Source organism: Zalophus californianus, chromosome 16, assembly GCF_009762305.2.
Source record: "Zalophus californianus isolate mZalCal1 chromosome 16, mZalCal1.pri.v2, whole genome shotgun sequence".
Lineage (NCBI taxonomy): Eukaryota > Metazoa > Chordata > Mammalia > Carnivora > Otariidae > Zalophus > Zalophus californianus.
The window spans coordinates 55712780-55735898 of NC_045610.1; the positions used below are offsets into that span (position 1 = coordinate 55712780).

The 23119-nt window shown below is 57.6% G+C and overlaps 1 protein-coding gene across 2 annotated transcripts in view; it reads left to right on the top strand.

The window, feature by feature from the left end:
* Positions 1-2350: 2350 nt before the first annotated feature.
* The window catches only part of TTYH2 (tweety family member 2), a 37716-nt gene continuing 16947 nt past the window's right edge, over positions 2351-23119 (top strand). The window contains exons 1-4 of one of the 2 annotated variants that reach the window (XM_027568203.2): positions 2351-2539; positions 10379-10551; positions 15347-15458; positions 20488-20708. In XM_027568203.2, coding sequence (XP_027424004.1) covers positions 2411-2539; positions 10379-10551; positions 15347-15458; positions 20488-20708 — 635 coding nt within the window. In that variant the 5' untranslated portion in view covers positions 2351-2410. Of the gene's footprint in view, positions 2540-10378; positions 10552-15346; positions 15459-19477; positions 19593-20487; positions 20709-23119 lie in introns of those variants that run through there. The other variant, XM_027568204.2, reaches the window with a different exon arrangement.

The following is a 23119-nucleotide window of genomic DNA, read 5'->3' on the forward strand; positions in this document are numbered from 1 at the left end:
GCCGAGGGCCCCAGGACATTGCTTCAAAGGTACATTTTCCTCAACAGGCAGCAGGGCCCACCTCAAAGACCAAAATCCTTACCAGGCCCTGTGTGAAATGGCCCTTGCCTATTTCCTCCCCTCCTTTTTTTTTTTTTTTTTTTAAATAAAGGTATTTATTTTAAAGTAAGGCTGATTGAGGCGCCCCTGGATGGCTCAGTCCGTTGAGCATCTGACTCTTGGTTTCAGCTCAGGTCATGATGACAGGGTTGTGAGATCAAGCCCCACATTGGGGGGGGGGGCGTGCTCAGCAGGGAGTCTGCTTGAGTCTCTCTCACTCCCTCTCCCTCTGCCCCTCCCCCCTTTCTCTCTATAAAATAAAATCTTTTAGAAAAATATAAAATAAGGCTTATTGAGGCAAAACTTACAGTGAAATTCATCCTTCTTGGTGTATAATTCTCTGAATTTTGACAAACACTTATACTTTTATAAATACCCCTGCAACCAAAGTTTCATCACCTGGAGAAGTTCCCTCTTACACCGCCCCACCCCGGGGACCGGTCAGCCTCTGCTCTCCCTGCCTGCAGTCTGACAGTCTCTCCCTGCCACCCCCACCCCCTGTGCTGTACCTATTTGATTCTCTTCTACACCCTTAACACCCCCACCCGGATCGCGGTCCCCGGTCTCATCATGTACTGTCCCTCTGCTCAGATCCCTCGCCCAGGACACCCCGAGTAGCTCGCCCCCACCCTCCTACCAACACCAGACTCTTGAAAGCACTGAACAGGGTTTGCAACTCATCACTGGGGTAAAAGCTTCCTCTCCTCCCTAAACTCTAGACCCCATGCAGACAGGAACGCGGGTGTTTTATTGGTCACTGTATTCCCTAGAAGGGAGAAGGTGCTCTGCCAAAGTTTGTTGAATTAATGAAAACCCCTATGAGAAAAGAAGCACTCTCTGGCCTTCTGCACACCCTCAGTGCCTCAGCTTTGGGCATGCCCAGATGAGATGGCCCCAGTCAGGGGCCCAGGGAACTGGAACTCCCTCTCCTGGCCCCTGGACCTCTGATAGTGGTCATAGTAGGGACGTCTGTGGTCCACGCCCCTCTGGCAAACACGCTTTCAGGGCACCGCACCCAGCTCCCCAAGTCAGAAACTCAGGAGTTTCTCTGGAGTCCCCTTTCTCACCCATGTCTCTTCCCCACTTCGTGACCACCCCCAGACTGTGTCCAATTCCAGCCAGATCCATCAGGACCCCTAACTCCTCCACTCTCACGTAAACCTCAGGCGGTACTTTACCTTGACCTTGTCCTTGTTTCAAGCCTCACCTCTACTTGCCAGCCCCAACCTGTCCTCCCGTCACATCATGCTGTTTGCAGTTCCCAAAACCAGGCTTTTATGCCTGGGGCTTCTGTGAGTGCTCAGCATACTCAGGGCCAGGTGTCCACAAGGCTTTATCAGATCAATGACTGCACCTGAGCGCATCCTGGTCCACTGACCCTGCTCTGCTTTTGCTTTTCTCCAAAGCCCCTTTGAAGACAGCAGTTTGCCTCTTTCTGTGTGTACTGCTATTACCAGCTGCCCCCGCCAAGCGCCATGCCCCTGCTCTGTTCAGTGCCTGGCAGATTGTAGGTGTTCAGTAAATGTGTGCTGTGGACGGTCTTGTGTCTCCCCGAGAGGTCCAGCCTTTCCTGGCGCTCCCAGTACTCTCCTACCCTCCCCTCTGGTCGCTCGAGGGTCCCTTCCTCCAGGAGGCCTGCCCGGTGCCGCCTGCCAGGCAGAATCAAACTGCTTTTCTCAGTCCCCAGGGCTTCCCAAGCAGCGTCCGTTAGTTGTTTGGGCAGATAGGCTGGGCGCTCGCGGGACAGAACCATGTCTTACTGCTCTGAGTACACGTGGTTTACACGGTGGGTGCTCAATAAATGAGAATGAATTTAGAACTAGGGACCCAGGGGCAGACTGTTGCTCCCTGCCGTCCCCACACTGTGAACTGACTACTCCCTGGCAGCCCTAGGAATGGCCGTCTCGCATCTGGCGCCAGGACTGCCCTGCTCGCAGCACGCATTGACAATCTACATCCTGATTTGATAATAACTAACGAGAAGCCCGGGGACCTAGAGACGGCTGTGAAGAAACAGGGGCGTTTGGGGGGCAGTTTTCACTTCTTCCATCTCCTGCGCCCGCGGGGCCAAGACAGAATCCCGAGCAGGAAAAGCCTGCGGGTTCCCCAGCACGACCCTCTGCAGCCCGAGGGCGCGCCCAGGGCCGGTGGTCCAGCCCGGGAGGGGCGGGGCGGGGCGGGGCGGGGCCTGCGCCGGGGCGGGGCGGGGCGGGGCGGGGCGCGCGTCCCAGGCCGGGTGGCAGCGGCGGCGGCGGCGGCGGCAGGAGCGGCGGCCGCAGCAGACAGCAGGCGGGCGCGCTCGGGCCGAGCCATGCCGGCCGCGCGCGTGGAGTACGTCGCGCCCTGGTGGGTGGCGTGGCTGCACAGCGTCCCGCACCTGGGCTTGCGCCTGCAGCCGGTGGACAGCACATTCAACCCCCGCGATGAGAGTTACCGGGAGGTGAGTCCGCGCCGCCCGGACCCGGGCCACGGCCGGCGCCCCAAGTCCCCGCACCACCCCGTCCGCCTCCCGGCCCGCCCGCCGCGGTCCGCACGCCTCCCCGGCCCGCCTCCCACCCTTGCCCCGCAGCCTCCTCACCCCTCTCCCTTTCTCCCCCGGGACTCTTGGCTACGGCGCTCCCGTCTGGGAACCTCGTGGGCCGGGAAAGCTGGAAAGATGGGAGTTCTGCCAGCGGTGGGGAACGGGGGGGAGGGGCGCGGAGGCTGCGTGCGGGGCGTGGGGGCCCGAGCGCCGGGGGAGGGGGGCATTTGCGCCCGTACCCGGGTAATTCCTTCGCGCGAGCTGTGGGGATGCCAAGGACGCCTCGGGCTTTTCTTCCGTCTGCGGTTCCAAGACGGGCGCTCTCTTTCCGGGTTTATGTGGCCTGGGAGAAGTTTGAGCAGAAACTGACTCGTCTCCAGAGTTCGACTCCGCAGCCCCCCTCCTCCCCAGCCCCTGCTTGCAGGTCGGGAGCCGCTGGGCACCTCTGCCTGGCCCCCTCCTGGACCGCTGCAGGGCCGGAGAAGGCGGCTGCGTGGGGGCGGGGGTGACTTCCCTCCCGTGCACCCAAAGCCCACAGCCACATATGGAGGTCTGGGGGAAGGGACGTGTCCCCAGTCAGCCCCATCTCACACCAGCTCCAGCCTCCTGCGCCGTACGTACACTCCAAGGCCCTGAATTTCTGGGGTCTTGGCTTCTTGGCCGGCCACTCCCCTCATCCTTGCACTTCTGCCCTTTCCTCGCTCCGCCGGCCCTTCCCTCTGCGGGTTCTGTACTCCCCCTGGAGGAGGGGCTCCCCAGACCTCCCCGCCGGGGCAGAACTAAAGGTTCTCCCAGCCTTCTGAAATCTGGCCAAGCCTGCTCCAGCCCCTGTGGCCCAGCTGAGTCAGTTCACTGTTGGGTCAAAGATTCAGGCTGAAAAGCCCAGGACGGGGACCATTTGTTGAGAGTTCTGGGCCCATGTTGAGACTTTGACCCCTGGTGGCTTCTGCCTGCAGAGTGTCAGGTTCTCTGGCCTGGGCCTGATCGGCCCGTGTGGGGCAGGTCAGGGCAGAGCAGGGCCTCTGCTGAGTCTCGGGAGACGGAGGGGGAGGCTGAGCCGCTGAGGGGGCCGCTGAGCTGGGAGTCAGCTATTTGCCTTCCCTGACCAGCCCTTGCTCCTGCAGGGCCTGAGGGATCCTGATCCGGCAGGGTGTGCAGTGCACTGGGGACAGGGAGTCTAATAATAGCCCCTAGTGTCCCTGTCGCCCTCAGACTCCAGGCACAAGGTGCCTGCCCTTCCAGAAAGCGGAGAGAATCAGGACCCCTTCCTGCTGTCCTGCTGCGAGGCACTTGGGTGGGTTAGCCCCGCTCCCTCCTAATCTGTGTCTGCCCCTCCCTCTCCCAGAGCTCTGCCCGTGGAAGTCAGCGTTCCCGGAGAATGCGGCTGCCTGGGGATAGCTCCAGGGAATCTTCCGCTCCCAATGAATGCATGAAAAGAGGCGGATATGATTTCTGAGACAGCTGTGTCGGGGTGTGTGTGTGTGCGCGCGCGCGCGCGCGTGCATGTGCCCGTGTTTGTTGGTGTGTCCCTAACCCTGCGCCCCAGATCCTGGGAGGGGGGGAGATCTCCAGCCTTAATTTTCTTCTCTCCACAAGAGGAAATCTAAACTGGCTGGGTCAGGAAGACCTCCAGATGGGCGAGAGGGTGGTGGTAGGGCACTCCCCCACCCCAGTGGCCCCAGAGACAGCACCTGTCCCGCCAGCAGCTGTGGCTTGGGGGGCCTGAACCTCCCCCACCCACTCAGTCCCCTGGAGAGGTGGCAGCTGAGCCAGAGGGACCCACTCACAGTCCCTGCCCCTCTTCTCTCGGGATGTAGCCCCTGGCACACTGTGCAGGGCATCAAATGACTCCAGAACGCATTCCCTTCCCGTGGGCCACTGCTCCTGGGCAGCCCGACCGTGGCTCTGGGTGTTAGTTAAAGTGGCTCCTGTTTGGGTGAGTCCCCCTGTGGTCTGACCATGGGTCCCTCCTGGAAGCTCCCTTCCTCCCAGCTGGCAGGCCAGTTAACACCATGGATGGGGCACCTTCTGCTGTCAATCATCTGAGTACTTAGCAAACTTGATTGAGGCCAAATGCTATGCCAGACGAGGGGTCACATGATAACCAAGGCTGCCAGGGCCTTGGCTCCAGGCTACAGCAGCTGAGTAGGTGGGGCTGGGGCTCTGCCCTCCAGCTGTCTTGAGTTGGAATCCCCGTTTTATCACTTACTGTGTGTCATGGCAGGTGTCCATACCTCTCTGAGCCCCACTTCCCTCATCTGCAAGTATTAAACGAGACATTCCATGCAATGTGCTTGGTACCTAAAGAGCTTTTGCAGTAGAACCAGTGATACAAACCATTAGACAGGCTGGCCTTCGGGTTCAGTAATGTGTCCAAAGACAGTACTCCTCGGGCCATAGAGAGGGAAGAGATTTTCTTCTACAGACCCTGATCAGAGAAGAACTAACTCATGCCCAAAGTGTCCAAATGAACAGTAACGGCTTGTGGGGAAGTGTGTGTGCGTGTGCACCAAAGACTCAGTGGGGATGGAAAGAGGCAGGTGCAGGCCCCGAGGAAAATTCAGGAGGGACGAGCTATGCAGGGATCTGGAAGAAAAAAGGGGTCTCAAAGAGTGGAAATGACAGACGAGCAGCTCACCTAGTGACCTGGAATATCCTGAGGAAGTTCAGCTCCCAGAACGTTCCTGAGGAAGCAGGGTTCCCACTCACTTTCTGGACTCTTGGGGAGCAGTGGAAGCCCACCGATGGTTGACCCTTTCACCACCACCACCCCTCCCCTGCCAGTGGACTTGACCCTGCACCCTAGCTCTAGGCTGTGTGTGTGCAGAGGGGAAGCAGCCAAGACCTCTCAGTCTGAGTCTCTCACCTTTGATGGGTGATGGGTAGAGATGGAGAAACCCCCCACCCCCATCAAGGAGAGAAGGAAAGGACCCGATAAGTTAAGGGGTCTAGAGCGTGTGGCCGGTGAGTGGCATGTCATAAATTGCCACAAGCCCTGCTTGGGGAGGAGCCCCCAGCTGGACAGGTGTCCACTGGGCGGAGTTGGGGACACAGAAAGGACCCCTGGCCCTGCATCCAGCTGTGACTCTTTCCCAGAACAAGCCACTGGTGTTCCCTCCTCCAGCTATGGGCACCACCCGGCTCCCCGCCATTGCAGGGAGGCCAGGTGCTGATGAACGAATGTACTGGAAATGTCTTAGTAGCTCCAAACGCCGTGCAGATGTTAGCAGCTGCCTCCGTCCAAGTGCAGGAGCCACACGGTGCTTCCTGTTCCCCGGGTCCTTCCATACACCAGCCATTCTTTTGGGACACGCATGATGAGATAGACAAGATGCTTTTAACTTTTTACATTCAGAAGTGTATTTTCACATGTTAACTCTGGGTGGTTCAGCTCCTAGGCTCCCCAGAGAGTCCCGAGTGTGTGTCCTCAGGCCAGGGGAGGGGACAGGATGGGGCCAGCCCCAGAACCACAGGGCTCCCCCCCACCCCGTTCCTTGGGGGCAGGTCTCAGGAGGAAAGGCCAGGCTGGGAGCCCAGCCGAGGAGCCCAAGTTGGATGAGGAAGCCCCATTCATGCAGGCTGCACACTGAGTCATGGTCATCAGACAATCACGCTGCGCCCCCCTCCCCTACTGGGGTGCCGTGGCAGGGTTAACCCTTCCCTCCCAAGTTGCTCCAGTTGCCCTCCCTGGGGCCTCACCCCGAGGCTGGCCCACTCTCTAGCTACCTCCTGACCCCTTGGGGTGAGGGGGGTCTCCGGCTGCTGCCCCCTCCCGTGCCTAGTGCAGAAGCCCCTCATGGTCAGCGTCCCCAGTGTGCAAATCGGTCAGTCCCGCCCCAGCTTATGTCCTGGTTTCTTGCCCTGGGTTTCTCCTTACAAAGTGGCAAACCAGAACTAATTGAAGTCACTGTGCTGAGGACAGAGGCTGGAGCCCCAGCTCTGATGTGGAGCTGTGGGCACGGTGGTGGCTCGGTGTTGGGCAGGGCGGGGAGGGGGTGGCTGCTGGGCGCTGTGGGCGTGCGGCTGACATGGGCAACTACTTTCCAGGCTCTGTCCGAGCAGGGGACTTGTGAGCAGAGCTCCCAGCAACTTCTGAAAGGGAGGTTGGATCTCCCCAACCCCCACCTGCCACGCACATGGGGACTTGCAGTGTTAATTAGGGACAGGAAAATAATTGCCTATTAGAGGTTGGCAGGTGACATGGGGCGGGGGGCGGTTCTGCTGGTTGAGCTACTGCTCCCTCCTCCCTCCAGCACATCCTTCCTCCTCCCCTCCGCTCCCCAACTTCCTCCTTTCCTTCCCTGCTCCCCCCCTCCCCCACCAGGCCTGCCCCATCCTTGTCACCCAGCACCCGAGGGCAGAGACCTGAGGTGAACTGCTAACCAAAGGGCCCCTGCATTTGGGTTTCGCAGGCCTGGCCTCTCTCAGGCGGGACGTGCACCTCCTTGAGGCCAGCTGCCCAGCTGGGGAGGCTGTGCCCTCGGGACTGGGCTCACGGGGGGCCGAGTGGGCTCTGAGAGTGTGAAGTAGGGGAGTCACTACACAGACGGAGGGTGGCGACTGGCCGTGGTTTGGGGGGACTGAGACGGCACCAACCCATGTCTAGACCACTCTTGGCGGTCCTTCCTTGCCAGGTGGGGACACGTGCTAGAGTCGCGGCTTTTCCTGTTTGGAGAAAGCCTGGGACTGTCCAGACCAGTTGGAAGTCAAGGGTAGCTGGGAGGAGGTCTGGATGTGAACCACTCTAGTGTATACAAAAGGTCTGTCTGGCTTTTTGTTGCTTTTTTTTTTTTTTTCATTAGGAACAACTTACAGGGAAGTGCACTCTTTTTTTTTTTTTTAAGATTTTATTTATTCGAGAGAGAGAATGAGTGGGATGGAGGGGCAGAGGGAGAGGGAGAAGCAGACTCCCTCCTGAGCATTGAGCCCGATGCGGGGCTCCACCCCAGGACCCTGGGATCACGACCTGAGCCGAAGGCAGACGCTTAACCCACTGAGCCACCCAGGCGCCCCAGAAAGTGCACAGTTTTAAGTGTGCACCTGAATACGTGCATGAGAGAGGCCATCCTGACAGAGTATTCCTGACCCCCCAGGAACCCCTCCCACTCCTTCTCAGTCTGTCCCCTCGCAGAGGTGTTTCCTGTGCCCACCTGTCACTGTAGGTGCACTTCTCTGACGGCGCTACATGTCTGCCATTTGGCGTGGCTTTCTTCCCGTGGCTGCGTGGTATTCCAGCTTCTGACCACAGAACGTTGTATGTACCTGTTCTATTGTTGGTGGTCACTCGTCTTGTCTCTGCTCTGTGGCTGTTACCAGTGTATTGAGCTGCTGAGGACATTCGTTTGCATGTCCTGGGGCGGGGACACGGGCCTCCTTTCTGTAAGGTAAATGACCAGGCGGGCCTTACTGGCTCATGGGGTAGGTGCGTCATGCAGTGGTTGGCAGATTGGTCAGGGCAACCCAGGGTTTTAGCAGAGGGGCCTCGAGGGCCTGCATGAGGGTGGCCAAGACACAGCATGGCATGTCAGTCCCCTCCTCAGTCAGAGGAGGCCCTGGAGAGTGGCGCTCTGCTAAAGGAGTCTTTGAAGAAAAGCTTAAGCTGCTGGAAAAGGTTTGGGAAAGCCTGTGGACGCTCATTATCGCCCCCCAGACTTGTGGGATACCGATTTCCTGCGATCATCACTAGACACCCTTCTGATTCGCTAGGGCCCAGAACGAGGCTTGAGACCCTGCATTTCTCTTTTTTTTTTTTTTTTTTAAAGATTTTATTTATTTGACAGAGAGAGACACAGCGAGAGAGGGAACACAAGCAGGGGGAGTGGGAGAGGGAGAAGCAGGCTTCCCGCCGAGCAGAGAGCCCAATGCGGGGCTCGATCCCAGGACCCTGGGATCATGACCTGAGCCGAAGGCAGATGCTTAACGACTGAGCCACCCAGGCGCCCTGAGACCCTGCATTTCTAACAAGAGTCTGCATTCTAAGAGATGTCCATATTGTGCCGGGTTGGTAAACTTCACTTTGAGTAGCGAGCCCCTAACACCCGTCCTCCCTGGCCTGGGGCTCCAGGGCCCTCCGGTGAGAGAGCAAGGGCTGAGGGCGGGAAGGTAGCAGCTCCTTTCCACCCTCTGAGCAGAGTGGGGGTGCCTAGTGGTCCAGGCCAAGAGCACCAGCCCGGCCAGGCCATGAGGCCATCGGGGACACTTCAGCTGGGCTGATGTGTTCGGGTCACTAGGGCATCCATGCTGCTGGAGGTGGGAGACAAGTGGGGAGCGAGTTCCTACAGTACCTGCGACGTGTTTGTCCCAGGTGGTGGTGAAGCCACACCGTGGCACCTCCACCATCCCCACTCCCAAATGAGCCATCTCCTGACCTCTTCTGGTCTATCCCCACCAATTTGGCCATCTGTCCATGAGGCTCAGAAGCCTGCAGGTCCAGGCGACCAGAGGAGCAGGTTGAATCAAGGGTGCAAAGGCCAACTCGAGCCCTCACAGACCTGGTGAGACAGGGCAGACCCAGCAGGTGCCTCACCACTGTGAGGCTCCCCACCCCACCTCCCCTTCCCCCGAAAATGGCCCTGGCCTGAGGACTGCAGAGCCCCCCAGCCTCTGTTTGTCAGTGTTGTCTCCTCTGTGTGCGCATGGTCCGTCACAGTCTCTCCCTTAGACCGGGAGGTCCCGGCATCTACCTGACTCTGCTGGTCGCCACCACCAGCACTAGGGTTCCCTGAAACCGGCTCCCACCCCAACAGCCCAGACTAGAGTGCTGGGGGCTCTGGACCGGGAACTACCAAGGGGACATGTGGGGAGCAGGGTGAGGCTGGCTGTCAGCTCAGGAGCCTGACTGACGGCCAGGTCCAGCCCTGGCTGGCGGCCACCGATCCTAGTGCCATCTGGTGTCCATCTGGCTGAATCGAGAGACTGGAGGGCAAGGAGGGGGTTGCCTCTGGGCCTCCTAACAGACAGCAGCTCGCTTTGCAGGGCCCCGAGGTGCTCGGCTGACCTGAGACGGCACCTTCTGCCCCCGTCAGAATTTGAGACTGGGGGACGGCTCTCCCTTTCTGGCTGCAGTGAAAGGGACCCCACGGTGCATGTTCTGACCCCCCCCGCCCCCGCCGCTCCTGCCCCTCCAGCACAGAGCTGGCTTCTTGTGTCTCTGGAGGGACCCCAGCATCTAGAACAAGGCTCGGAGGAAGCGGGTGCACCAGGCATCCCTTCCTGGCCCTGTCCCAGGTTCCTCTCAGCTTCCAAAACATCCTGCCCAAAGCCGGTGTCCTCCAGGAGGCCACGGCCTTCGGATCCTCGTGGATGTCCCTCCCCTTGTCTGTCCCCTAGCCACGCAGCTCATCACCCATAGCCCCCACTGCCGGCTGGCGGTTCCTGCCTTGTCTCTTGAACGGCTCAGAGTAGCTCATCAGGCAGGGCCTGGTCCGTAACTTCATGCAGGCGTGTAAGCCACCAACCGGGGCACAGCCTGAAGCTGCTCCTTCTCCCTCGCCTCTGCTGCCCACACTGCATCCACTGTTCTCCTGCCCCTGCCCGCCCTGCCCACGTCGAAGCACCTTCTGCCCCGGCGCCCCCGCCCAGCCTGAGCGCCGGGCCCTGTGCGTGTGGGGTTGGGGCCTCAACCATGGGAGGAGGGAGGAAGGCGGAAGAGGGATGGAGGCCCCCCACAGCCCCAGTGGGAGCTCAGGACCCCAGGACAGGGGGCTTCTCGATCCCCTCCACGGGACCAAGTGCTGACACTGGGCCTTTCCTCTTCAGTCACTGCTGTTCCTGGGGCTGGTGGCCGCCATCTGCCTGGGCCTGAACCTCGTTGTCCTCACGGCTTACATGGTCTGCGTGTGCTGCTGCCGGCAGGGCGAGGCTGTGCAGACCAAGCAGCGCAACTCCTGCTGCGTCACCTGGACGGCGGTGGTGGCCGGGCTCGTCTGCTGGTGAGTGTCCCTCTGCACTGGGCTCAGGGGGTGGCTCCGGGGGTTCTCCGGTGCCCACAGGGGGGAAAGTCAGCTTGTGGGGGCCTGACTGTCTGGGCCTTCCTGGCGGTTAGCCCCTGGCCCATGACACCCCTTCCTCTCCCTCTACCACCAGCCCTCCCCCCCGCCCCCACCCAACCCCAAGTGCTTCCTCTGCTGTGTGGCCACATTCTTCTGACCAAGCTCCGGGTACCATCGTGGCAGAGGCTTTCCCAGGGCAAAAGCTGTCCCTTTCCTTGCCCAGCAACAGGGGTCAGATGCACGGGGTGGTGACGGGGGTCTAGCCAGTGCCTCTGCCCTGGTGCAGTCCTGTTCAGCCTGGCGGGGGCATGCCTGGCAGCCCCGGACAGCATTCCTGGACAGAGGGGGCATCTGCTGTTTGCATCGTGGGGCCTTCCCAGCTGCTCTGCGAGGTCAGAGGAAATTTGACTGCGGTCTACATCAATTCCATTCTTCTCAAGAGATCCATAGCTCTTAGTGCCATCCGCTGGGCCTTCTGTGCTTAGGACGGCGAATGAGGGTTCCCACCCCCGTGCAAGAGCCCACATTGCCCGGGCGGTACCCACACGCTTGCTGGCTCTGGTTTTGGGAGGTGGTTGTATTGTTCTTGTTCTCATGTCTACGGAGGTTTTTCCAAAAGCCTCGGATCCAGCCTGAGATGCTCCTGGGGGTGGTCACTCTCGAAGGGTAGAGACCCTCCTTGCTAAGTGTCCCGTTGCATCCAAGATCCCACAGCGGGACTCGGCCCTCTGTCTGGGCAGCAGGATGAGAGGCAGGCGGGGCACAGCGGTGCTGGGAGTGAGGATGCCTGGGCTGTTAGCCTCACTTCGCTCCTGTGGTTTCTTCTCTGTTACAGCATGCTCACATCCCGTCCTGCCTGCAGCGTCAGGGTCACCTAAGCCAAGATAGGAAGGAGCCAGAAGCAGGGTCGCAGTGATGCCAAAGCGCTGAGCACTAGGGCTGCGGGGGGGCGGGGGGGGGGGTGTCATGCCGCTGGGTCCTAAATCATAAACAGAAAGGAGAGAGTTCTAGCCCAAGTCAGGAGCTCAAAGACGAGTCTGACTCCCAGCAGAGAGGACCTCCCACGAAGTAGCTGGAATAACAGCCTCCTGCTGGGGGTGGGCAGGGAGAGATGGGAGACAGTGAAGAAACCAGTAGTGCTTTCTACACAGCAAGCCCTCTCTGCATGAACTCAGATTTCTTCAAAAAATGCTGCAAATGACAGAAGGGTACTTGGGAGCAGTAAGAATGACTTTGAAGGGTCAGTTCCAGTAAGTAATAATTACCGGCCGTTTCAGGAAAACTCAAAACAGAAGGAACGCATGTGGCATGATTCATTCTCTAAAACTCTGCCGGCTATTTGTGCCAGGCAAGCGAGAGCCCGCGGTAAGAAGCACAGGCACTGATTCTGCCTTCTTGTGGCTTTTGGAGAGTTGGAGAATCACACATTTGTTAGATTTGAGTAATTACAAACTAAAGAGTAAGTTTGGAGGAAAGGAACAAGCGTAAAGTCGATGGCCTACTGGAGTCGGGCATTCCTGGGTGATGGGCACCGAGATCCATAGGGTGACCAGGCAAAGGCGGGGGCAGGGTAGGAGAGATACTTCAGGCAGAAGAAAGAGGAGTGTGTGCAAAGGCCCTGTGGCAAGAGGGAGCATGGGACATTTTAAGGACCTGAAAGAAGCCAGTGTGGCTGGAGCAGAGAGGGGGTAAGGGGCTAGGGTAGGGGTGCTACAAGGGGTCTTGGGGATCAGCCGTAAGTGGAATGGTTGTCAGTCACCTTCGCTGGAGTTGTGCTCAGATCAGCATGAGCTGACGGGGAGAGTCAGGGAAGGGGAGTAGAAAAGGCCGAAGTAGAGGGAGACCAGGTGAGATTGGGGGGATTGGGAGGGCGTGTTAGCTCTGATAGTAAGGATCCCAGAGAAGAGGGGAGATTCAGTCCATAGAAGAAAGTCCCAACAGCAGGTTCCCCAAACGGCCAAAGGTACAGGAGGAGAGCTCCTTTTGCCCTTCTATTTGGGAGACAGAATTTTATACCTGGGAAAGATATTCTATCTTATGCCTCAAACAGAATGGTCTGTGTGGCCCAGGTGGGACCGATGACACCTGGAGGGAGCTAGGAGGCCCGCATTAAACAGCCGGGGCGACTTCTGGTCTTGGAAGACCAGGTGCCCTCCTGGGCCAGCTCCGATAAATCCAGACTAGGGGAAGGCGGAAAGTGAGAATACCTCCAGTCTCAAAAACAGGGCAAGGGTTGGGAAGGCTTTGGCTTGATGCTGAATCCTCAGAAAACACTAGATCATGACACAGAGAACTAGAGGAGAAGGTTATAAACACAAGGAGCAAACAAGAGGTATTTTTCAGAGCATAATAAAAATTTTTAAAAAATAATAAAGTCACTAAATAGAAAATCATAGAACTACAGTTCATCTCACGTACGAGCATCTCAGCTGGACATGAGGTCCCCATGGGTGCTGTGGAGAAACACCAAATGGACAGTGGTGCACTTAAGTGGATTCAGAGCCAGTTGAACATTCTGGTTGAATGCACAGAATACGTAGTGGGACACCAGAACGTAGCCAGTGCGTGTGCATGTCTGTGTTATACACAAGAAGCACGGAAGAACCTTGTTTTAAAATAAATGCACATGCTCAGAGCACGCGGCTACAGTGGCGCGGAGGAGGGGTGCTTACCTACTCTGATAACAGGCACCCTGGGTGACTCTGTCCTGCGCTCCACGAACCACTTCTCGAGAAACACTGAGCTCGGGGCCCAAGCCCACTGTGGGAGAAGATTTCTCTAAAATCTCCTGGGGGTTCCATCCTAGAGCCTTCCTCGTGAACAAAAAAAGAAAACATGCAAGTGTGTGTGCACGTGTGCATTCATCTCTCCCCCCCTCCGAAGTTAGTGTTCTGGGTGAAGAGTCAGGAGGCGGCTTAGTGAGCCTCCAGATGCATGTCCCCTCCCGCCCCCCGGCCCCGGTGGCGCGCGTCAGATGAAATACAGCAGATGATGTAGGCGAGATTCGAGATGATTTGTCCAGGCTGGAATGTTGGATGAAAACCAACCCGATGCAGTTTCACAGGGATAGATTTAAAAGTTCTGCTTTTGCTTAAAACAAAACAAAAATGAGTGCAGCGCTACAGGAAGGAGGACAGGCTGGGCTTGGCAGCAGTTCCTGTGAGGAGACCCAGGGGTGTTGTAGACCATGGGGTCAGCAGGGCGGAGAGGGGGTGCCAGGGCTTAGCCCCCAGTGCTCAGAGCTGGATGGACACCTGGCCATGGGGGCCTCACCCAGAGTGACAGTGACCGATTGGAGGAAGGTTTGAACCTCGTGGACAGCGATGACAGGGACCGCGGTCTGAAGGGCACACGTGTGACTTGGAGAGCAGGAGGGAAGGGGGACAGGGAGCCACATTCTGTCGTCTGAGGGGCATCCCGCAGAATTTGAGGCTTCTTTTGGGATGCCCCCAAAGACAGTCAAGAACCAGGAGGTAGGCTTCAGCTCCTTGGAGGAAAGAACTTTCTACCAGTATGGCAGGCCAACCTCATGGGTGGTGTGGGGAAGCAGGGGGAAAGGGTAGAGAATGGAGGGGGAGTCCCCAGCTCCTGGAGGTTTCAGGAGAGACCTCGGTGGTCCCCGCGCCTCCCATTGACAGTCACCTGGGGAGCTGGTGAAGGTACAGGTCCCAGACCTACTGCAGCAGAATCCCAAAGGCCCCGCCAGCGGTCTCCCCCCCCCCCCCCCTTCGGAGGTGCTGGACTAGAAAACAGGAGTATTATTCCCAGCCCAAAAGAAATGTGCTGTGGAGCTAGTCACCCAGGCCAGGGACAAGGTGGCCATGAACCTTCACCCCTACCCCCTGGGTCACCTGCCAGAGCTCCCTCCCCTCCCATACCCCCAGGACAGAGCTCCTTAGTCAAAAACTCACTTTTCCATGGATGTTTATGGCAGCTTTATGCATAATCACCAAAACTTGGAAGCAACCAAGATGCCCTTCAGTAGACGAATGGGTAAATAAACTGTGGTCCATCCAGACAGTGGAATATTATTCAGCGCTAAAAAGAAATGAGCTATTTGGCCAGGAAAAGATATGGAGGAACCTCAAATGCGTATTACTCAGTGAAACACACCAGTCTGAAAAGGCTCCATACTATGATTCCAACCATCTGACATTCTGGGAAAGGCAAAACTCTGGAGGCAGTGGAAAGATCAGGGGTTGTGGGAGAGGGAGGGATGGAAAGGTGGAGCACAGATTTTTAGAGCAGCAAAACTACTCTAGGATACTCTAACGGTGGATGGGTGCCACACATTTGCCCAAACCCACAGAATGTACCGGCCCAGGAGTCATCCTTAGGGTGAACCACAGACTCTGGGTGATAATGACGTGTCCGTGAAGGTGTATCAAGGTACCAAATGTACCGGTGTGGTGAGGAATGGTGGGAACGGAGGTGGCTGTTAGGGCGGCAGGGAGTGTATGGGAAATCTCTATACCTCTGCTCAACTTTGCTGTGAATCTAAAACTGCTCTAGGGGTGCCTGGGTGGCTCAGTCAGTTAAGCATCCGACCCTTCATCTCAGCTCAGGTCTTGATCTCAGGGCTTTAAGTTCAAGCCCTGCATTGGGCATGCTGAGCATGCAGCCTACTTAAAATAAAAAATAAAATAAAACTGCTCTAAAATATACTGTATTTAGAACAACAACGAGCAACTTTCTCTTCTGCGTGTCACTTCTAACTTTGGGGTCTTGCCTGTAGTGCTGCAGTGGGCGTTGGTTTCTATGGAAACAGTGAGACAAACGACGGGGTGTACCAGCTGATCTACTCCTTGGACAACGCGAACCACACCTTCTCCGGGATAGACGAACTGGTAAGGCGCACGGGCAGCAGTGGGCCGGGCCGGCACAGCCCGTGAGGTCAGTGTGCTCAGAACAAGGGCCCCAGTCACCTCCCAACCAGCTTGGCCCCGGGGTGGGGTGGGGGAGTGGACTGCCCTTGAGGTTGCAATTGGTCCTGCCGGGAGTAAACAGGCGATTTCTTTCTTTCTTTTTTTTTTTTTTAAAGATTTTATTTATTTATTTGAGAGGGAGAGAATGAGAGACAGAGAGCACAAGAGGGAAGAGGGTCAGAGGGAGAAGCAGACTCCCTGCCGAGCAGGGAGCCCGATGTGGGACCCGATCCCGGGACTCCAGGATCATGACCTGAGCTGAAGGCAGTCGCTTAACCAACTGAGCCACCCAGGCGCCCCTAAACAGGCGATTTCTGCTCTTCAGGCAGGGAGGGGTGGTGAGGACAGGGCTGAGGACCAAAGGGGAAAGTCGGACTGGGTCCTGGGGGGACCTGGGAGCGGCCATGGAATCCAGCTGTGTGGACTTGGGGAGGGCCGAGCACTTCCCCATTTGTCCCAGGGGAGCCTGAATGTGGAAAATCAGCCCCAGGGTGCGTTCTGTTCACGTCACGGCTACATATGGAGTATCGTGGGGTCCAGACAACGTCAAGGTGCAAAAGTCTTCAAAACCAAGTGAAACACCCTGAGGGGTGGTACGGCGAGGTGTCGTCCGGGCTCTGGCTCCCGGCTGGGGGCTCAGGGCGGCGGATTGTGCCGGCTGGCCAGAGGGACCAAGTGGTGGGGATTGGGGTTTTCTCAAACACTGACCTTGGCCCCCCCAGCTGCTTGTCACCTTCGCCATCAGCAGCAGGTGTTTTTGGCCTGTTTCCAGGTAGACCCTGTGCCTACAGGAGCTGGGCTCCAATGGAAAAGGCAAAGGGCAGTTTTCAGGGAAGCCGGTCCTTGGACATCCACACTGTTTCCCGTTCCTTCTGGACCAGTTCCCCAGCCAGGGGGAGGGGGAGGGGGGGCCTCAGCAAATGGCCAGTTTGTGTCATTGGGCAGCCTCAAGCACAGAATCCAGCCCCAGCCAGAGCATTTGGACATTGCCCTGGTACTTGCTAGAAGAGGATTCTGGAAGACAATTTGACCTCATTGCCCCCTCCTTCTCCCTAAGCTCCTCTAAGGCTTTAATCCGTCAGCAGTCCTGGAGTGGGGGTGGGGGGCACACCGTAAAGAGATAGTCCTGCTGCTCCTCAGCACCCAGCAAGGCTGCCGATGGGGCTCTGGCCTCAGAGAGAGAGCCCTTCTGGGGAGCGGAAGGTCACAGGCCAGACCGGGGCCCACCTGTCCTGCAGCACTTGTCTGCTGGTACCCATCGCTGGGACACTGAGTCATGCAGACACTGGGCGGAGGCAGCTCTGCGGGGCGACGTGGGGGCGGCTGGGATGGGGGGCTGAGGGCAGCCTTGAGCCTGAATACAGCCTGACCAGCCCTGGAGGCATGGGGGGACATACCCTCTGGGCGCCCCGCCCCACCTCTGCCCTCCGGGAAGGGGCTCTGACCTCTAGGCTCTGCCTCCCGCTCTCCCTCCATCTACCAGCACCAGACCCCCTAGAGGAGGAACCCAGCTCTGAAAGGAGAGAGTCCCCTGCCTGGGGAACCCCCAGAGCCATGACCTGCACTGCTTACCTGGTGACCACCATAAGGAATGGCGCTTGTCTCCCCGAAGGACTAAGGAGAGAGAGAACCCCAGAGCCATCCTCATGGAAAGTTTGAGTTCTTTGTGTCCTATCCCAGGAGATGAGAATGTACAGAGAAACAGCTAGAACAAGCCCCTAGGCTGGCCCATCCGCCGCAAGGGCTGAGTGCTCCAGGCCAGGTCTGGACATTCCAAAGCAAGCCCCACGTCTCCAAACTCTCCCATGTTCCCAAAGGGAAGGGTTCTATGTTTCCCTAGATGTCAGCCCCCTCATTATCTCTGCACCATTTCTGAAAGTCAGGAGTCCCAGGGTTTTGTGATGGTCCAGCCAGCTAGGAGCTGCCTCCCTCCTGGCAATCACCATGGCCTGCCTCCTCTGGGTGAGCCAGGCATTTTCCCCCCACAGAGAGGCAGGGCTCTGGGCCCTTGCTGGGACCTGTGAGGCCAGTTTGGGCCTCGGGGTGGGCACCCAACACTCTGGGTCCCAAGGGCTGCAAGGGAGGCAGCAGATTTTGGAGGGCTCCCCAGATCCCAGGGGTGAAGGCCAAACACCAGAGAAACGATGCTCGATGAGATAATGTCGGTGAGAGTGCCTGGTAATCTACAAAGTCCCCCCAAGTGGGGGTGACTCTGACATTGTGTAGGCCCTTACCAGAATTACTATCATTATATGTGTTCCTATAATCGCCCTGAAGGAGACAGGAGGCTTGGGCTGCTGGGGCGTGGGGAGGGCAGGACCCGGCAGACAGGTCAGAGTCAGGTGGGCCCTTCAGGGTTCCCCATCCTGGACCAGAAACCCCACCACCTGCCGCCTTGCACCCTGAGGGCCCCGGTGGGTGGGGGCCGCCGCTCCAGGCTCAGGCACGCCTGGCAGCGTTCTGGATCAGCTGCACACTTTGATTTGGGGGGTCAGAAAGGGTCATTTGGGAGTGCCAAGTGGGTCCTTTGTCTGGTCCACTGTCCCCCATCCACCTCCCTCCCATCCGTGAAGAGGGCCTGGGCTCTGGGGAGTGACTCACTCAGGGGACCAGGCATACCTCTAACCCCTCAGGGTCTTGGTTTAAGATAAGGGCCTCAGGAGGTTGGCTAACTCAGATCTGAGCTACACGTTCCAGTGGCCAGCGTGGCTCCTCTGGGCTCTCCCGGGAGAGCCAGCGGTAAGCCTGTGGGCAGCCCTTGGGTGAGGAATCTGGGGCACCGGGACGTTGCGTTCCCATCGCAGGGTTGGAAGCTAATGTGCTCTGGAGCAAGAACCCGAACCCAGGTGTTCTGGTCTTCGCCCTTCCCTTCAGGATCTGAGATGGGGGCCCTCCCCAAACCGGCAGAGCCTCCATTACCCCTTTGTCCCCTGGTATGGCTGCCCTTCTAGAAAACCTCAGTAAGTGAAGAAGCTTCCTCCACACCTGGAGGTTTTCAAACTTGAGTGTGTATCCGAACCCCTGGAATGCCTGATAAACACAGATCGCTGGGCCCTCCCCAGAGTTTCTGGTTCTGTGGGTCTGGGACAGGACCGCACTTGAAGGACCACTCTTCCATCCTGTGGGGACAAGAGCTTCCACACCTGCTTGCTCGCCCCACTCCCACCCCAGCCTGAGTCGCTGAGCTGTCCCTCTTGTGCACAGAGCCCTTCCCCAGGGGGAGAACTCTCCCCCATCTCCGGGGCCGCCCTGTCTCTTGGGGGCTCCGTGTAACCCTCTGAGGAACGGCGGTGGAGTGGGGAACAGGGTACTATAAGTAGATCAATGTTGTGGTTTTAGTGTGTGTGTGTTTGTTCCCTTGGGGAGGACCTCAGGAGGGAAAAAGGGCCTGGCAGAGGTTTATTGGCTTTCATTTTTTTTCAAGGAGAGATTTAAGAAATGAAGAAGTTAAAATTGTAGAGCTAGGGAAGGAGAAGTCGTCTTGCAGAAAAAGTTTACAGATCACTGTTAGCAGCCCTTTGCTCTAAAGTTCATCGTATATAATACAGGAATATAAAAAGATCCTGATCTCAGCACTTAGGAACAGTGCCTTTTGGAGCAATGGTCATAAAGCACTTATACACTGATCTTATTGAACTGAAAGGAGAGTTGATTGGGGTGATCGAGGACCTGCTTTTATATCTTTTTTTCTTCCGCGTGAAGCTAGAAGCGGCCCAACCTAGAGTATTTCTTAGTCCTTACCCAGCTTGGAAGAACCGAGAACAAGCCGGAAAATGGAACAAGCTGCTGACATTGAAAAAACAAAGCAAAACGGAACAAAGAGAACCATTCTCTTTTCTGGAACTGGGCACCCGCCGAGGAGTACAGATGTGAAAAGCCACAAAGTTGCCCTCGAGTCTCCCTAACGCACCAGCATTGGTCACAGGGAGTGTCGTCTCATCGGCCTCTCACCAGGCTGTCCGTGGGAAGCTCCTGCCCTTCAGTGGCATTTTATCTTCCTTCCAGACCCAGGGGACGATGAGCGCACACTCCTCCGCCTTCCAGCCGGTGGTACTGGTCAGTTTGGCGCGACAGTTTCGACAACAGAGCCTTTCCTCCCCTTGCTGCCGACACATGGGCTCCAAGCAGGCTTGGAGGGGCGAGCTTGGGGTTCCCAGGCCGCGTCCCGGGGTCCGGCGGGGACCCTGCGTCTGGGCTGTTTGGAAGCACCTTCCCAGGACCAGGCCCTCCTGGGGCTCCCTGTTGGAAAGCCAAGGACAGTCACTGCCTGCTTCCTTCCCTCTGTACCCTTGGAAAGAAAGTTGCTTCCTTCCTTCTGGAGTGCCCAGCTCCAGGCCCTTGCGGCCCAGCCAAGGGTGGGAGCCCATCCATCCACCTGGCAGGACGGCCGTGCAGAGGGGGGGGGCGGCGTGAGCCCCCAGAGCAGGCGCTGATTTCCTCCTGCCACACGTCCAGGCTCTTCGGAGGCAGGATCGGTCCTTCTGTGTCATTTCAAAGTGTCATTGTTCAGGCTTCACGCAGGCTCCGGATGCCGGGAGCTGTTGCTAGGTCCACAACAGAGCCTTTCTCCTGGGAGGCGTTGAGAAATCCCATTGTGGGAACAGAAGGTCAGGCAGCAACAGAGGAACTTCGCCGTTAAACATTCTATCCCTCCGTCTGAAAAAGAATTTCTAATCCAAGGTGTTTCAGGTTTTAAGGAATCTTCAAGGAAGCAAAAACAGATTCTCCTGTTTGTTTCCCCATCTGGGAGCCTGGGTCCTGGTTAAGACCAGATGGGGCCTGTGTCCTCCCCGCCCCCCCCCCCCCGCCTCCCCCGGATGCCGGGGGACATCAGGGCCTCTGTCCTCCTGCAGCTTGCAGGCCTTCCCCTCCAGAGTTAGAGATAGGGTATGTACCACCCTGGCTTCCTCCCCCCATGGAGGCCAGATTCACAACCCCGGCCCCTCCACAGGTATCTGGAACCACCCAGAAGATGAAGGTGGACCTCGAGCAACACCTGGCCCGGCTCAGTGAGATCTTTGCCGCCCGGGGTGATTATATCCAGACGCTGAAGTTCGTGCAGCAGATGGCAGGCAATGTCATTGTCCAGCTCTCAGGGCTGCCGGTGTGGAGGGAGGTCACCACAGAGCTGACCGAGCTGGCTGACCAGACTGGCTACGTGGAGTACTATAGGTGAGGGGCCAGAGGGTGGCCAGCGGGTCTGTCCCAGCCTGTGTCTTAGGGCCCAGGCAGGGCCTAAATGAGCCATTCCTGAGACAGAGGAGTCTGTGTGCTGAACGGTGGGCATGTAGAACTGTGTCCCTGTGCAGGCAGGCCCCAGAGACCCAGAAAGGGGCAAAGGAGCGGTGACGTGCCAAGACCCCAGTTGGAGAGGCTAAAGCTGGCCTCCAGGGACCCCTCCGTGACCAGCATCCGCCATGGCTGGTGCTGGGGCAGATGCTAGTGGTATACAGGGTTGGGGGGGCAGGATTCCCTCCCCTGCAGACTCAGCCACAGGGGTGCAGGGGGTCAGGGGGACGGTGGCCTATTTGCCTGCATGGAGCATCCCCTGATGGCAACTTTGTAGCAAACCCAGAGGTGCCCCAGCTTCACTTAGGTAGAAGCCTAAGGGACGGGAGGCTGAGGGGCACCACCCCATCTTTGCCATACTCAGAAATGCAAACTCACACCTCCATAACCTCTGGGAGTCTGTGTACATCTTCCCTGCCTCCCCATTCCCCAGACCCCATCCCAGGTGAAGGCGCTGGACACAGGTAAGCTGACCAGGGACCGGCTGCCTCCTTCCATGTGCAGGATCTGGTGAGGGTCATTCTGGGGCGAGCCAAGGAAGGAGGCAGCAATCTGGGCTTTCGGGGCCTCCTGGCCAAAGGGGGACTTACCCTCCTGGAGTGCGGGTCTCTCTGCCGCCAGGGCCCAGCGCCTTGCACGGAGGGAGGGGGGCCTGGGGAGGAAAGGATAAATGAGTCCTGAAGAACAAGTATCAGCTCTTTGGACCCACCCCCTCCCCCAAATGCATGGTTCCCCTTCAAGCCATTAGCAAAGATCAGAGCCTTTACCAGCCCTGTTGCACAATTTACTCTGGTTTTCTGGATTCATTTCTCCTCTATGAGAAAACCCCACCCCAGGCTGACTAATAAGGACACAAAGGAAATGCTTCTGGTGGGACCCCAACTTGTCCAGGGCTCTCCCTTCCTCTCGGGGAGGATAAAGTTGGACCTTGGCAAGGGAAGCACATGAAGTCAGTCCCCAGCTCTGGCTGGCGCTCCCACCCCTCGGCTCTGCAGCCCATCCAGCCCCTGCATGCCCAGGATGTCACGGATCCAGCTTCCCACCAGATTTTTTTTTTGCTCACGTTCAAAACTGCCTTTCTGCCTGGTAACAGAAACTCCCGACTCTGAGGACGGGCTGTGACTCGTGACCTAAAACAGTGGCATCTGATTAGTCCTGTGATCTGACGGCCGTTCATTGTCTGAGCACTTGGAACCTTGGTCCGGGGGGTCGGGGGCAGGTGGAAAGTGGGTGTCCATGTTGACCCTGCCTTTCTCTGTGAGTGGACCTGGAGCGGGACCGTGTATACTTAAGGACCTCACGTGGGCATTAGACACCAACAAAAATGAAATAAGTCAGAATTTACGTATCAAAGGGGACTTATTTTAGGGTGATTTCATTAAAAATGGGAGGAAGGGTGGTGACAAAGCCTAACTGCTGTTTTAGTGTGGGTGACCAAGGGGTGCCCTCTGACCCCCCCATCCCCAGCTCCCTTGTTCAGGCTGAGGCAGAAAAGGCCTAGTCCGAGGACCTTAGCGCCCCTTGGCCCCTGAAAACCAGTGGTGTTCCGTGCCTTCCTCCATCTGCTGTCCCCTGGGCTGTCCTGGAACAGAGAGAGGCCTCATTCCTCAAGCTAACCAGCCTTAGGGGCTCCTCTGAACAGACTCCCCATCTTTGCCTTCCAGATGATTCTAGAACAGAGCCATTTAGCTAAGCTCGTATTTTTTAGCGCTTTTATACAAGGCCCGGCTAACTATTGGAGGCAATAAAAAAACCAAGCCTCTGCGAGAGGCTCACAAGGGGTGTGACCAAGGCACCCGCGGAGGCCGGATCCAGGAGAGCTTTGGGAGTAAGGGCCTGCACAGCTCCTGCTGGAGCCAAGTTCTTGGCTAGAAACACATCCTGGGTCATCACTGGGCTCTTGTGGGAAAACACATCCGCCTCGCAGAGCTGTTTCCAGGAACTCCTTACAACACGAGGTATGGAGGCAGAGAAAACGCATTGAAACACGATCATGGGGAGTGAGTTAGAGGCAATCCTAACCTGATTTCCTGCTGGTGTGCACAGCAGGGAGAGAGGTAATAAGAGATCTTTAGGTTTGAAACATGAAACCAGGATTTTGAGAGGTGCCTGGTGGCTGGCCGTGTCTCCTGCGGGAAGACTCGGACGGGCAGAGTCCAGAATTCCTGGGCCAAGCTGTCCTCCCACCGGCCTCTGTCTGTTCTCCAATCAGCAGAATGGGGTCCTAGCACCAGACGTTCCCGAGAATCCCTTCCTGCCCTGGCTCCGATTTAGGAAAACTGGCTCCTTGGTGG